The sequence below is a fragment of the Trichomycterus rosablanca genome, chromosome 27, assembly GCF_030014385.1.
Source record: "Trichomycterus rosablanca isolate fTriRos1 chromosome 27, fTriRos1.hap1, whole genome shotgun sequence".
In the NCBI taxonomy this organism is placed as follows: domain Eukaryota; kingdom Metazoa; phylum Chordata; class Actinopteri; order Siluriformes; family Trichomycteridae; genus Trichomycterus; species Trichomycterus rosablanca.
Genome location: NC_086014.1, coordinates 14,480,749 through 14,497,411, shown reverse-complemented (window position 1 = coordinate 14,497,411; position 16,663 = coordinate 14,480,749). Strand labels below are relative to the sequence as shown.

The 16,663-nt window shown below is 40.4% G+C and overlaps 1 protein-coding gene across 1 annotated transcript; it reads right to left on the bottom strand.

Moving 5' to 3' along the window:
• Positions 1–1,107: 1,107 nt before the first annotated feature.
• On the bottom strand, positions 1,108–8,346 carry dusp5 (dual specificity phosphatase 5). The gene is made up of 4 exons (XM_062989865.1): positions 7,855–8,346; positions 6,603–6,733; positions 5,308–5,527; positions 1,108–3,567 (listed from the first exon to the last, which is right to left on the bottom strand). The coding sequence occupies exons 1-4, from the start codon at positions 8,216–8,218 to the stop codon at positions 3,200–3,202; spliced, it is 1,083 nt and encodes a 360-aa protein (XP_062845935.1). The 5' UTR covers positions 8,219–8,346; the 3' UTR covers positions 1,108–3,199.
• Positions 8,347–16,663: the final 8,317 nt, after the last annotated feature.

Genomic DNA, 16,663 nt, shown 5'->3' with positions numbered 1-16,663 from the left:
TTCTGCTCTGTGATACGCTGAACATTTTCACACAGACGAAGTCTGTTTATTGCTAGCCAATCATTCTACAGGAGGCGGGGTTTGTCGGAATACAGGTGTAAAAGTCTCCTACTGTACTGTAGTAACTTTTGTTTTGAGGTTCATTTTTTATTCAGTGTATTTGATTACATATACTGTATAAACCTCACGATAGATGTTTTTTTTACACTAATTATAAATATTAAATTGATATATATGACCTTACATTCATGTTTTAACCTAAAATTTCATAACAACTCTTTCTAATTGGTCATGACACTAAATAGAAGAAATATCAGACAAATGTGACCACCTTAAATTGACCCACAGTTATTAAAAACTTATAGTACTATGTGTGATTACAAAATAAAGAAGTGAAAGTATCAGCAGGTTTACATATGAACTTAGTTAGCAACAATATTTGTTATTAATATTATAATCACCATCATTACCAGTACAGTATTATTAAAGTAAGACACTGTTTAGTTATTTAGAATAGTTGCGTTGTACAGAGCACTGTAAATTAACTTTCATATAAAATGATTCTTCTATCCTTCTATCTTATATATAGACTTGATGCCAGCATGTGAGAAATGAGGTGCGAGACTGTCAAATTTGGCTCCGAATGTGTGAGTCTCACAGCCAATGCTGATGTGAGGTGTATGTGATTCCTGATACTCATATAAAGTTATGCTGAAGACCTCCACTACTACAATGGTTCAAAACACAGCTATTGTACAAAAAAGAAATAGATCTCTGCACTTTGTACAAATACATCCCTTAAAATTAGTGACTTTACTTATGGAGCACCTTGTATGTTTAGATTCAAATATGGGATATCTCTCTGACTGGTGAACATATTCAATTAATACATTGTTTAAAAAGCTCAAAACATCAGCTTGTCATTTACTTTGGTTTGATTTTGAAAAAGTAAAGGAACTATTCAATTTGATAAGTAGGCCTTTAAAGATTGTTTAGTACCACTGCACAATGACTGAACACATTTTGAAAATAATAATACTAATAGTAAATAGTTACATACCTTACATTCCATAAGCTTCTAAGGCTGGATAAGAACTCAACATGTACTGTTTTTGCAAAAACGTTTATTAACAGAGTCACTTAATTAAATAAAAAACCAACAAAACATAATAATTTATCTGATTTGTCTCAGTAGGCTTCACAATAGGCAGAAATTATTCTTAAACTAAGGCTTTATTGCAGCATGTCCGCTGTGCACAGCGACTCGTTCTAAGGCAAACATAAAAATAACACTTCATTTTTAAACACAATCAGATCATTCCGATACTGTTTTTGCTCTTTCCTGCAGGCATATTAATGGAAGTTCTGGTGCGTATCAGCTCAAGGAGTTTGTTGGATGAGCCACTGATGGGCAGGAGGACCGTTTACAACAGTGTAGGATGTGAATTGCTACATGACACTAGTTCTATATTAAAAAGACGAGGTGATTTACATGTAAACATGATCAGTATTCCTTTTTTTGTTGGGTACAAGGTATACGAAACAACACAGCTATAAGTATTTACGTAGAATGTTTTTATACTATCAGTTGATTGTATAAATATTGCAGGATCTTATATTATTTATAAAGCTAGTCTTAGAAATAAAGTTTAAAGTCTTAGTTTTGTCAAAACACATTTAGGTAATAGAGTCTGTATAAACTGACATGCTAACGACGGAAGCACTAATCAAACCTGTTCAAGTATAAAACACTGACTAACTGGGCGGTGGTAGCTCAGCGTTTAGGGTACCGGACTTGTATTTAAAAGGGTGCTGGTTCAAGCCCCACTGTCAAGTTGCCACTGGCTCAGTTACTTTGACTGTATTTATTATAAATGCAAGTCGTTTTGGATTAAAGCGTCTGCTAAATGCTAAATGTCTTTCTACACTGGTTGTTCCTGGTCCACAGATACAGTGCAAGTCAGAAAAACTCACTTATAACATACTTATAACATACTTATACTTGGGTTCAATCGTTCTTTCTGGCTTCCTCACCTCAATATTTCTGACGACCGCTAATGTATCAGCTTTGGTTTACACATAAACCAATCAGGAAACTGTACGGCTATCCATCCTGTAAATTACAATATCAGTTTACTCATCATACATTGTGCTTATGTGGTAAATTTATTGCTGGTGAATTTATCTCGCAGTGTTTATTTGCTAAGTTTAGGATCTGGTCAAAACATAAAATGTGGCGTGTGCAAAAATGATGATCTTAAAATTAGAAATTAAACAAAAGATTGAAAGAAATTTGAGTTAGGATGTCTAAACCTTTGTATAATATTATATAATGTGTGTAAAAGAAGCTCGATATTGATGCACAAGCCACTTTTTCCTCCTAATATTTGTATTGCATGTTGAATAAGGTACTAAATATTCCCTGTTAGCTGTAGCTAAATGGTAACCTGCTGTTTAACAAACCAGCTAGTCAGCACACGAACCGAACTTGACATTTAGTTGGAAAGAAATCAGCAGTACAGCGGTAACATGGATGAAAATTGCTTTCGCCATGTTGTACCTGCTGCAAATGCCTGTTCAAAATAGTGCTACTGACTTGGGATGAGGAATGGGTATAGTGGGTGTTTAAAGCAGCGCTATGTTCCTTCTGGGGACCAAACATTTAGTAGAGTCTTTAGTGCTGCTCTTTCCAGCCCGTCTATCCTTGCTATGATGCCATAGGGTTAAATCCGACCTGATTGTCGCGATTAACACCATGTGCTAGAGCAGTTTTTAACCTACAGCCACCCACACTTTAATACTTTAGTCCTAATATTACTGTACACTATATGGCCAAAAGTCACCCTCCTGATTAGCTAATTAATTTACATAAAATAAATAACAGGCTTTATAGTTTTCTAAACAAGTGGAACGTCAATTCTGAGGCGTGCTCCTTCAACTTAATAGGCCCACAGTCATACTCCAAGATCAAAAAGAAAGCCCTCCCAGAGGAGTGGAGGCTGTTATAGCTCCATATTGGTTCTTATGGGTAGGTGTCCATATACTTTTTGTCCATTTAGTGTACATTAATTTATGTGTTGAGGCCGAGCTGAAATAAAAAGTCCCATACTGCAGCTTTAAAGCTGTTCTGCTCATTCTCTGTTTCATTTCCCGTCATGCTCGCATTAAGCTTCCCGTCTGACCTCTGTATTTCAGAAGGCTAAGGCTGGGCGGTGATGGGGCTCAGACCGATGGGCGACAGGAAGGAGGTAGGAAATGAGAAAACCGTCGCCTCAAAGTTTTTCTCCATGCTGAACTCATGGCCGCCGCTGCCGTTCCGATCGGCGTCCTCGCGGCGCTCTTCCGTGTCGTCAGGCGACGCCAGAACCTCGTTCTCGAACTGCAGCAGCTGACCCATGAAGCTGAAGTTGGGCGAGACGACGGAGCGCCGCTGCCTCACGGCGTCGAACGCCTCCTCCAGGCGCAGCCGCTGGGTCTTCATCAGGTACGCCATGCAGATCGTGGGTGAGCGCGAGATGCCCGCTTCGCAATGCACCAGCACCCTTCCACCCTCCCGCTTCACCTCGTCTGGAAACGAGAAAGGAACACGTACAGTTTTAGGATTTTTGTTATTTCTGCAATCGTTCTTTTTCTCTGACTACATTAACATAAGATCATTTACAGGAATAAAAACGGTGCAGCTAGTAGAGTGGATGCAGTTTACACATGCAATGCAATTCAGTTCAGGACTCCGTGCTTTGTGCACAGTCACATCAAAATAGGAAAGGGCCTTCCCTAAACTGTTGCTATGCAGCTGGAAGCTTATAATTTACGTCATCGAATAAATTTTACACACCTATAATTTTGGCTTTATAAGGCTTGTTTCATTTTTGCCAGTCTGTTATGCTATTGAGCCCAAATATCAGCGGTGCTATCAGCCTGTTGGTGTCTACACAGACATGACATTGTCCAGGATGTTCCTGCCTTGCGCCCTGTGTTTCCTTGTAGAACGGGACCAGCCGCGACCCTAAATTGGGGTGTTAGGGTCCAAACTTTTGAATAGGACTGTAAGGATCTGGTCGTGTCCTTATTAGGAGCGCTTTCATGGCTTGGATGAGAAACGTTAAACAATGCGAATCCTTCTGCGTTCGGCTGGTCCTTTTTTAGCGATTCTCTCTCGTACGGTTCTCTCATGACGTCCGATCTCCAGAACTTTGTCTATTTAAATGTCAGATATTTTCGTTCTCTTTCTAAGTGGCTTATTCTTCGTCTGACTCATATTAGAGCAGCCGGAGTCTGATAAGCCTCACACACACACACACACACACACACACACACACACACACACACACACACAACAATGCACCTAACTTTCACCATCATCATGCCACCATATACTAACATTAATGTTGCCAATACTGCACCTGATCAGGTCAGTGGCCCCACCGGGATTCGAACCTGGGTCTACGCAGTTGTGAGACAGCCTAACAGACTTCTGCCTTCTGATTGTTAGTCTGATCAGTCAGCGTTGGGCAACAGACCCACCGAGGCTCAGGTGAGGGCCTGAATTACTCAGAACTATAAATAGTCCAGTGAGAATGTTTATTTAACCCTTATTTGAGGATACGTCACATGTTTGGATATGACTCACACCTACCCAGGGCATCTCGTGATCATCTTAAAGGTGCAAAACAACAGCCGAAAGCCACACCCCACACACACACACACACACACACACCCCAAATCGGAAAGTATTTTAAAGCGGTAGTCATGCACTGACGCACCGGTCCCACCCGTCACAGTCAGATTGCCGTACGGCTGACTCAAGCCTGCCGGATTTGATCATCCATCCCTCGTCTATCTCGGGCACAAAGTGCCAGCGGCGATTCCACTTGTGAGAGACAGGCGAGAGCGCCAGCTTTTGCACAAAGCCAGCTTATTTTAGCACCATCACGAAGCAGCCAAGGCTAGAGGAAGGTTTTATTTATAAATAGCACCAGCTCTGGACTAGATTTAGACTTTAACAGTTCCAGTAAAAGGTTTTGTAACCCATGAGGATTTTATATAACCTCTAAACAAACACAACAGCAATACTGTGCTTCTGTTTTGCAAGAGTCCATAAAAAAAATAAGTGAGATTAGAGGACAGTGCTTCTCCCAAATGCGAGCTGTTCCCGATAATGAACGATGCCTCGCCAGCCTCTTCCTAAATCTGGCACATGTCTATGATCGAAGCTGGTCATACTGGAATAGGAAAGGGCCTTCCCTAAAATTCCCTGCATGTGTGTGTGAGCGTGGCTGATTTATATAAGATTGATTCTGTTCTCACCGATGAAGTCGATGGCCTCCTGAAAGTGTGAGCCGATGTCGGTCGTGTGGTCGTCCTCTACAGCGATGCGTTTGTAGCGCTGCGGCCCGTCGGCACCCTGCCAGTCCCGCCGGGATACGTTCAGCAGGGCGGTGATCTGCAGCTCGCTCAGACATTCGAGCCGCCGGGCGTGGTGGGCGCTGCCCAGGTACAGGAAGGGCAACAGCTCCACTGGGCCATCCTTTACACACAGCACAAAAAGAGCATTAGAAACATCAACTAGACATAATTATTAATGCATCTGAGATGAATCAATTTATTTAAATTCCCAATTTAAGTAATTTACAAGTACATTGTTTTAAATTAGCCAATAAAATTACTCGAATTACTTGATTTAAAGAAATTGACCAAGTAAATCAAATCAATGAAATGCATAAATTAAAACCTATGATCTGACAAAATGAATCAAATCAAATCAAACTAAATGTCCAAATGATTTAATGAAATATTACTGGGTCATGATAGTACATAAAAAATGTACAGTAATGGAACATCAGTAAAGTACCCTGGACCACTATTGCTGAGATCTGAGGACCCAGGGTTCTAATCTCAGAGGTGCTATCGGCCAGTCAGGCTGCTGCATAAACATAATTGGCTAACATCCCAGGTGGAGGGATGGCCGAAACAGCCTAGGTGTTGGGAGGCGCACTTGTCAGTGTCAGTGCGCTCTCAGTGCCGGTCCCGAGCACAGACAGAAATAGGAGGATTGTATCAGATCCACTGTGGGACCCATTAAACACAGAAAAAGCCGAATACCTGTTTCGGTTCAGTTGAACTGAATAACTCTGCAGTTACGTTTCCGTTTTGTGGCTGAAAATAGGAACTGTGAACCAATTTAATTTTAAAGACCGAAGTCCTCTTTTAAAATCCTTTTTTAGACCAAAGGTCAGTGATTAAACGAGCATCTGATCTTAGTCAACGTCTGACTCAGTTCAGAGCTGCTGAATAAACTCATTTAGTAAACTACTGAACAAAGCCTGCGTTCCCTTTATGGCATGTTTGTCCATAAATATTACACAGGGTGATAAAGGTGAATATGCCATAAACACACTGTTATTCTGTTGGAGAAGTGTATAGTCATACCTATATTACTTTTATTCCCTGTAAGCAGTGACTCAGTGGTCAGTATTTCTTTATGATTTCAAATATTAAAAACAGAAAAACAAGGTCTAGAAGAGTCAGTAATTATTACACTGAGAGAATCACCAAGGCTTCTCATAACCAGTAAGTAAAAACGTTTTTGCTGTACGATGTACCTGATGGTATTCCGGGTCCGGCCGGACTTCCCTTGTGTCGCTCCAGTCCGCATCAGCAGTGTTGATCTCTGGAGTGAGTTTAGCCTCAGTACACAGGTCAGGATAGTGCTCATGGAAGCTCTCATAACCTCCTGCAGAGACACAGTTATGATTGTTAAACTGTTAAGCTTCTGGCTGTCAATAACATCGACTCTAAGAGCCTATTGTTCCTTCTGATTAACAGTAAAACGACACCACACATGGGAATCATATCGACGCCTACGCTATGGCAGGTTTCATAGTAAAAATTAATCGCTCTCAGTCCACTCATGAAATTGGAATGTTAGTTATGACGTGTGTCAAGTCAAGCAAGGTTCATTTATAAAGCGCCTTCACAGACCTTAAGTGCCAACCAAGATGCTGTACAGTACAATCAGAACAATAATAAAGCAAATTAATGACATAAAACACAGTAAAAAAACATATAGCAAAATAAAAATCAATGTAAATAAAACAGAGCCATGCTAAAACCCAACTAATGTGAAAATAAATAGGTCTTTGAGTTGGATTTAAAATGATCATTTGTAGGGGACGTCTTAATAAAAAGTGACGAGCTGTTCCATAGTTTCGGGGCAGCCACAGAGAAAGCCCGGTCACCTTCGGACCTCGTCAGCTGGTCAGTAGATCTTAAGATTCTGGAGGTAGAACGGGGGCAGATCAAATTAGATATGTAGGATGGGGCTTCACCGTGTAGAGCCCTAAATACGAATAAAAGAACCTTAAATTCTACACAGTATTTTACTAGGAGCCAATGGAGGGAGGTCAGGTGTATTTTTGGTATTTGCTATACATGAGATATCCAGAATCCTGAACAACTAGAACGTGTGAGGAATGGAAACGGAACAAGAGGATTTGATCTGATTTAATTTTAGTAATAGGTCTAGTAATGTAAAGGTTGCCACTGTTGGGCCCCTGAGCAAGGTGCCCTTCATCACAGGTCATCATTGCAGCCAATTTAAAAACTGCTCCTTATTAGGTTCAGTATTTGAGCTAATAAAACATATTTTCTTTAAAAAACCTATATTAAATAGGCTAGATTACAAAATATTCAGCTCAAATAATGAAAACAAAAGTGTTAATTTAGTGAACGAGGATTAAACCGATTTAAACCGGATTTTTCGTGACTCAGTTCACACATAAAAACCAGGATTAATTATAAACTGGATTAATTAAGACTCGGATTATTAATGAACTGTAATGAACCTGCGCTCACCCTTAAGGAAGCAGATGTGCGCGCGGCCGACCCGGTGCGCGAGGCTGCGGATGGCGAGGCGCGCGACGCTGTCCTTTTTGAGCGCCTGCAGGCGGCGCGTGCTCTCATCCAGCACCACCACGGCGCTCACGCGGCCCTCCTGGAGCCGGTACAGCGCGCGCTCGTCCGGGATGACGGAGCGCAGCGGCACGGGACCTCCTCGCGCGCGACGCACCACCACGGAGTTCAGGTTGACGTTCAGCGAGCCCCGGATGCTGGAGCGCGTGAAGCACAGGTACGGGCGGCAGTCCAGGATCAGACAGCTCGATCCCTCCTCGCGGACGATCCGCCTGACGCGCGCGCTGTCAACGCTCCACACCTTCATCCCTGATCAGTAACGAGCTCCACCGAATGATTAATGAATGAACAGTAATGATCAGGATTCCGGTTCCGGTACAGGGTTTATTATTGATTTAATACCGGAGAGTGATGCAGGTAGAGCTCAGATCAGAGTTACATTCTCCACTCTGAGGGGATTCCGCTCCCGCTGCCTTTTATAGAAAAGGAATCTCCGGCTTTTGACGTCACTGACCATATATGGACACCGACAAAGAAAAGCTGATTTAGCCCTGCCCACTAGGATGCTGGCCCCGCCCCTATACTGCTCACAAAGGTTGGCCTAGTTTCTGGTCTCGCCCTATAATAAACAAAAAAAACAATAACACATAATTAATATTAATATTATTATTATTATTAATAACATTAGTAATAGTAATATTAATATTAATACTACTACAACTACTACTAATAAATAACATTAACAATAATAATAACAACAATAATAGTAACAATAATGGCATCAATTATGCAATAGTATTAATACTACTACTATTACTACCAATAATAAATAACATTAATAATAATAATAATAATAGACATTAACAACAACAATAATAATAAAAGTACTATAATATTTTTTAATAATAATAAATTATTATTATTATTTATACTACTACTGTGAATAATAGTAATAATACTGAGATCAACAATATACTACTACTTCTACTACCAACAACAATAATAAAAATAATAATAAATGACATTAACAACAACAACAATAACAATAACAATAAAAGTATACTCATAATTTTTAATAATACATTATTATTATTGATACTACTTTTTGAGATTTTTCAATCTGGCTTTAAGTCTATGCACAGCACTGAATCTGCTCTTCTGAAGGTGACAAATGACTTGCTACTTACTGTTGATGAGGGAAATTGTGCCATCCTCATTTTATTGGACCTTAGTTCTGCTTTTGATACTGTTGACCATGACATACTTGTTGGTCGCCTGGAAAAGTGGGTGGGGTTACAGGGAGAGGCCCTGAATTGGTTCATATCTTATTTTAAGAATAGAACCTTTTCAGTGAATATTAGCAGCTATTTCTCTTCTTCTGCTGATGTCTCTTGTGGTGTTCCACAAGGGTCCATACTAGGGCCCCTCCTTTTTTCTCTCTATATGCTGCCATTGGGTCAAATAATTAGGAAGCACAATGTCAGCTTTCACCTGTATGCTGATGACATACAGCTTTATCTTCCCATTAGACCGAATGACAATGGCTCGTTAACATCTCTTAGCAGTTGTCTTGAGGACATAAAGAGGTGGATGGCTGACAATTTTCTTCAGCTGAATGAAAGCAAGTCAGAGGTTATCGTTTTTGGGGGTCATCACATCAATAGTGTCTCCAATAACCTTGGTCACTTGTCTACATGTGTCAAAACATCTGTGAGAAATCTTGGTGTTATCTTTGACTCTGACCTCCGATTTGATAAACAAATCAACTCTGTGGTAAGGAATAGCTTCTTCCAGCTCAGAAATATTGCGAAGATTAAGCCTTTTCTCTGCTATTCTGACCTGGAAAAAGTTATTCATGCATTCATTTCTGCAAGAATTGACTACTGTAATTCTCTGTATATTGGGATTGGTCAGTCTCTGTTGCGGCGCTTGCAGGTAGTCCAGAATGCAGCAGCAAGGTTACTGACTAATACCAAGAAAAGAAACTATATTACACCAGTCCTTGCCTCACTACATTGGCTGCCTGTTCAGCACAGGATTCATTTTAAAGTGCTTTTATTTGTTTTTAAAGCGCTTAATGGTCGAGCCCCGGCTTATCTCAGTGGTATGCTTTCTCCCGCAACCGCACAGCGATCTTTAAGATCAGCCACTCAGAATTTGTTGACTGTTCCTAGGGCTCGTTTGAAGCTAAAAGGTGATCGTGCATTTGCAGTTTATGCTCCGAGGCTATGGAACACTCTACCTCCTAATATTCCACAAGCACCTTCGGCCGCTGTTTTTAAATCACTCCTAAAAACATACCTTTATAAGCTGGCATTTGAACAGTGAGGAGCCGTGTTAATTTTAATTGTTTAGTCTATTTTTATCTGTTTTATTTTGTCTCTTACTCTGTATTTTTATTTGGTTCTTACTTTTTTAATATAATGTTGTGTTATGTATGCTTATTCGATGTACAGCACTTTGGTCAACGTAAGTTGTTTTAAGAGTGCTTTATAAATAAAATTTACTTACTTACTTACTTACTTACTTACTACTATGAATAATAATAATACTGATATCAATAATATAATAATACTATCACTACTACTAATAATAAAATATACATTACTGACACTTTTACTCTTTTAATTTGTTCTACTACTACTATATAATAATAACAGCACAGTATCACAACACCAGCATAATAATACTGTACATATAATACCAAAACAATAATACTTTTACTATTATTAATACAACAAATCCAACTTCCAAAAGTCAGGTTAGTAAGAAAAAGCTAAATAAATCCCTCTGACTAACTGATCTTATTAATTATAAATATTATATCATATTAAATAATATTATCGATTTATGACCAGGACTAGTAACAGACCAACAGAATCAGAGCTTTCCTACATTTCTATTAGAATTCTAGAGAACTGGAGTGTTTGACATGAACTGGAATGTTCACTTCCGCACCAGCAGCACCATAATCCTGTAGAGTAAAATCCTTTAAGAACTAATGCGATTATACGTCATTGCTGCTGAACGCCAGAACGTTCACTGTGCCCAAATAACCAGGGGGTGAATATGCTACCGGTTCTGTACCTCCATATGGCACAGACTCTGTGCATGAATTTAACTGGCAATATCTGATATCATATACTATATGGACAAAAGTATTGGGACACCCCTTCTATTTATTGAATTTATATGTTTCGGCCACAAGTGCTAACAGGTATAATAAATCAATCATATAAAGTAAATCTTTGCTTCGGACTTTGCACCTTTATTTGTCATATATACGTCTACACAGGCCTTGCTCAAGGGTCCAACAGTGGCTGCATAGAAGAAGCTGGATTTGAACCAACAATCTTCCAAATGATAGCTCAAAGCTCTACCCACTAGGCTCCCACTGTCCCATTTGTATCTTTTGCTGATAACAGTCTGGATGGACCGTTTCTATCTCTGTCTTTTGGTCCATCTGAGATAAAGTTTGGAACAAAGTGGTGAACCAACACATTTTTCCTTGCAAACACTGATCATTTAGGGAGACAAACATGCACTTTAACACCACATGTAGATGAAATGAGTAATATTTCTTGACCCTGGAATTGCAGGAATGACCCGAGTGTGTTTACATGCATGTTAGTGTAATCGTGTGTGTGTATACTCCTGCATATGAGCATGAATGCATGCAGTGCAAGTGTGTGTGTGTGTGTGTGTGTGTGTGTGTGTGTGTGTGTGTGTGTGTGTGTGTGTGTGTGTGTGTGTGTGTGACAGGAAGGACAGGTTATGACTGGATTAGAGCAGCAGGCATTCGGCCATATGTGCTCGCTTTAATCTCTCGGCTGATTTCGTCACAGGCACACAGGGAAACACACACTTCACATCCAATCCAAATCCGAAACCAGGTACAAGCACCAAGCCACCTTCTGCATTAAAACATCGTGTTTTCTTTACGACCTTGGCTAAAAGACGACCGTTTTATTTGTCGTACTTATTTGTCGATGGTTGCGAGCTCTCACTGGTTCAGCAGAATGGGGACAGTCAAACTCGGGTTTTATGGGCACAGAGAAGGAATTAGGAGGAGACATCACAAAGCAAAATGTCATGGAACCTTTTACACCACCACAACTCTGACTGCTCGGGACCTGAAGGTTGTAAGGTCAAGCCCAGCTTTTTAGTTCTACGGTTTGATTGTATCCACATCGTAGTTCTCTTGGTGTACTGAACATAGAACATTAGCTGGAACGTTAAGCTTCGAAGGAAGCCAATAAAAAGCTCTGGATTTCCCCGTCCCGTCCCCGGCGCGTCCCCGATATTATTATTACCATCCATGCGTTCTGTTATGCTGTGTGTGTGTGTGTGTGTGTGTGTGTGTGTGCGAGCGCCTTAACTTCCTGAAAAAAAGGTAGAAGCTTTAAATAAACACGAAGACACAATGGAGGGAATCTGGGAGACGTGCTCACAGGTGCTTCCTGGATTCCAGGACCAAATGCCGGAGTCATGAGAGAACATGTCACAAAAATAATAATACACTGTGTGACCAAAAGTATGTGGACGCCTGACCATGAGCTTGTTGGAGGTTAGAGTGACCTCTGTGAGATCTTTCAGTGAAAAGATCTGTTCTTCACAGCCAGCCACCCCCCCCCCCCCCACACACACAGGTCATCAGTAAGCACTGACTCATATCACCACCCCTCTGAATGCTTTTACTGATCCTCCTTGAGTCACACTTCTCCCCCTCGTCCATTCACATTCACCACGGATGATGGAACAGTGTTACCTCACCCAAGGTGGATGTTGGTCACCCTAGGTGAAATCCATGCTTTTTAAATAGAATGTAGTCAAACGTTTAGATGCTAAAGTCATCAGGTGGAGCGTTCGAGGTTTGGGGGGATTTCTGGAGTGACTGTTATTGTTCTACGTTCGTGTCATACAGCGTTTATATAACAGAGTAAATCTTCCCTCCATTATCATTTCTGTTCATGTTGTTAACAGTGAGTCAGGCTGATCAGAGTCATATTTCATATTTCACATCATATTTAATGGGGTGTCATATTATTAGTTTTAGGTGGGGAATAAAAATGATTCATAATAATAATAATTACTACTGATGACATCATTATTATTCTTACCATCATTATTATTATTTATTATTATTATTGATATAATAATAATTATTATTATCGTTATTTTTTATCATTTTTATTGTTATTAATTTCATTATCATTATTATTATTGTTATTATTATTATCATTATTATTACTGTTTTCATTATTATTATAATTTGTATTATTAATATTACTACTACTATCATTATTATTAATTATTATTATTATATTTTATTATTATTATTATTATCATTATCATTGTTTTTATTATGATTATCATTTTATTATTTATTATTATTATCATTATTTTTATCATTATTATCATTTTCATTATTATTATTATTATTATCATTTTCATTTTCATTATTATTATTATCATTATTATTATCATTATCATTGTTTTTATTATGATTATCATTTTATTATTTATTATTATTATCATTATTTTTATCATTATTATCATTTTCATTTTCATTATTATTATTATTATTATTATCATTATTATCATTTTCATTTTCATTTTCATTATTATTATTATTATTATTATTATTATCAGGACACTAGTAATGTTAATCTTCACTCCTACACTATTGTGGTGTTGTGTTCACTATTGTGGTCACTAGTTAAAATTTGTGCTCACGCTGAATAGACCATATGTAACACACACACACACACACACACACACACACACACACACACACACACACACGATGTGGATGATCATGACTCGGTCGTATCCCACAGACAGACAGAATTACAACAGAAAGTAAAACTCTGATGGACAGTATAAAGGTCAGTGTGATCACAGCTCACTCAGATGTGACTCAGTGTTCCTCAAACCCAAACGGACCCCAAACAAGCAAATCCGGCCAGTTTATACGTTACAGCACAGGAGTCACTATTATTCCAGGAAAGATAAACTGAGACTGAACGAGGACCTCCAGTGCGTGTGGAAGTGTGATGTTCGTCCTGAATAATCCTGTTTTAACGGGATTCAGGGACAGGAACAATTTCACACGGCATGGTTTCATTTCGGTAGGTGGCTTTGATGTTTTTTTTATGGAGGAGAACGGCTGTGGAAGCACGTGCTAACCCGCAGCTCCGCTCGGCAAGCGTGTCAGGTAAACAGCAGTGGTCGCTGCAACACTGGAACACTGGTTAAATGGATATAAGCATAGTTTAAATAAGGGGGGGATTTGGGGAGTCTGACCCTCCTAATTAATACTTGGACCCCCCAAAAAGAGGTATATATAAAGTGATGAATAGTCAGATATATAGAATGAAAGAGAGACCGTGAGACAGAAGAGAGGACCAGTGTGGGTGAAGAACCGTACGTTGTCCCTCAGGTGGAGCACTTGTCTCAGAAAGATCCACAGAGATCCACCGGAACCTAAAAACACACTGGGCTCATCAGACCCCGGGGTGAGGGGGAATCACGGCCGTTAGATGGTGCGTACGTCACTGACACTTCACTCTCGTATGACTCACTGTGAGGTGGGCGAGGACGCGCGTGGAGGACCAGAGGAATTGTGGGTATTAGGGAAGATATAAGAGTCGGGCGGTATAGATCCTATAGATGAACGTCATTCTGAGGTTTGCAGAATAAAAGAAGATTTCGATCCATAAAATGAATGGTGCTGCACGTACGACCAAAAATATGTGGACACCTGAGCATGAGCTTGTGTTTTGGACACACACACACACACACAGCTAAACAACAATTATAAGACCGAACGAGGGTCACTACGAGTTCTGAGGTTCAGGAACCTGGTTTCACCTTCTCAATCTTTTGTGTTTTAATGAGGTGGAGCAGAGAAACAATTAAATTAGGAAGTGGCGTCGATTCGTGAAACCAGAGGACAGAAAATGACATTAAAGGTCAGAACTTCCCACGTCCACATCACACACTTCCCATTAATGAAACACACACACACCCACACACTTCACCTCTATCCTTAAGGTGTTTAAACATACAAGGATTAAGGTACCACAAAATTATAACAAGTGCTTTCAAACCATCCCTATTTATACACCACATGGACAAAAGTATTAGGACACCCCTTCTAATTGTTAAATTCATGTGTTTCAGCCACAGCAGTTGCTAGCGTGTAATAAATCAGGGAAGGTCCTTTCCTGTTCCAGCAGGACTGTAAGCTCTATAAATACACAAAGAAAAAAACAAGAAACGAAAGAAATTCCAGTTTCAGTGTCGTCATTTATTCACCTGCAACAGGATCAGGTTGAACCCGAGGGCAGGTTTCTACCGAAGGTGTTTTTATTCACACCTGACCTCATGACGCAGAGCCGATCGATTTAGTCCTTTTACCATAAACTCTGACCTCAGAAAGTGTCGCTTCCACCCACGCTGTGAGTTCTCTGTAACACCAGCATCATATTACAGGAATTTAAAGAAGAACTAGCGCAGGTGGGTCGACAGCACCACGGATCACATGAACTGTTATTCCTCATCACCTTCACACCACTTCTCTGTTTAGGTTCTGTTCTTCAGATCAGGTTATCAAATATCTACAATTAATATAAACAGCACATTCAGAATGTTATACAAAACACTAAACTGGCTCTGGAGCATGTACTCGATCCTTTCTGGATTTTTAATTCCCGATTGTGAATGCGCTGCTGCTTGCACAACCTCTGATCTGATCAAGGTTAGTATAACAACAGCCGCTCCTCTGAGAGGCTTCTCACCAGGCTTAAGTGTGTCTGTGTGTGGGAATTTGTGCCCATTCAGTCAAAAGATGACAGCACTGATCGATCAGTTGATGTTCCGGTTCATTCCAGAGCTGTTGAGTGGGGCTGAGGTCAGGGCTCTGTGTTTATAAAGCTTGCTTTGTGCACCAGGCCTTCCCTAAATTGTTGCTGCAAAGTTGGAAGCATGTAATTTCCTTTACATGATTGATTATTACACCTGTTTGCAATTGCTGTGGCTAAAACACATTCATTTAAAAATGAGAATGGGCGTCCCAATACTTTCGTCCATTTAGTGTCGGTGTTGACTGCTGGGGCGCCCAGCCGACCGGCAGCACAGCTGAAATTCGAACTGTGAGCCTATTGTAGGCGTTTCTGCTGCAGCGGTAAGGAGGTGATTTCCTATCCGACCTTCCCTCGCTTAGACACGACCGGTGGTCTAACCAGGTCGGTGGGACTACCCAGACTCGAACCCGGGTGTCTGCAGTATCAGACTACTGCACCACCTACACCTAAACGCCAGGACTGTGCTGATAAATACATGAGGTGAATAAAAACAAAGGGAATGGACATAATAAATAAGTGAATCTGTACACAAACGCCCCCTTGTGGAGGCTTTACGTTCCACCTTGTAAACCACAGTGGGACCAGATTACCACCGTTTTCATTAAGTAAAAATCTCAGACAAAATGCGGGTGGCTTGAAAAGCAGTTAGAAAAACCCTGAGCTAACGTATGCATGTTTACACTGGTGCTATTTTGCTGAAGCAGCTAGTTTAGCTCTCGAGCTCTCAGCCGTTTCCTCCGAGCTCCTTCCTCTTCCTGTCTCTACAGGTGACAGGGAACGGCCGGGCCTGGCCTGGCACTTTCCGCCGGCAGGAAGTGGGCGCCGTGCGACACTGGCCTTTCCGAAACAATTCACAGCGAGTGCGAGCAGACGCAGAGACGCCG

Coding starts and splice junctions, on each gene's coding strand:
- dusp5 (XM_062989865.1), bottom strand. CDS start 8,218: ATGAAGGTGTGGAGCGTTGACAGCGCGCGCGTCAGGCGGATCGTCCGC. Junction 6,734..7,854: donor GCACATCTGCTTCCTTAAGG/GTGAGCGCAGGT, acceptor GTGTCTCTGCAG/GAGGTTATGAGAGCTTCCAT. Junction 3,568..5,307: donor GGAGGCCATCGACTTCATCG/GTGAGAACAGAA, acceptor TCTCGTTTCCAG/ACGAGGTGAAGCGGGAGGGT.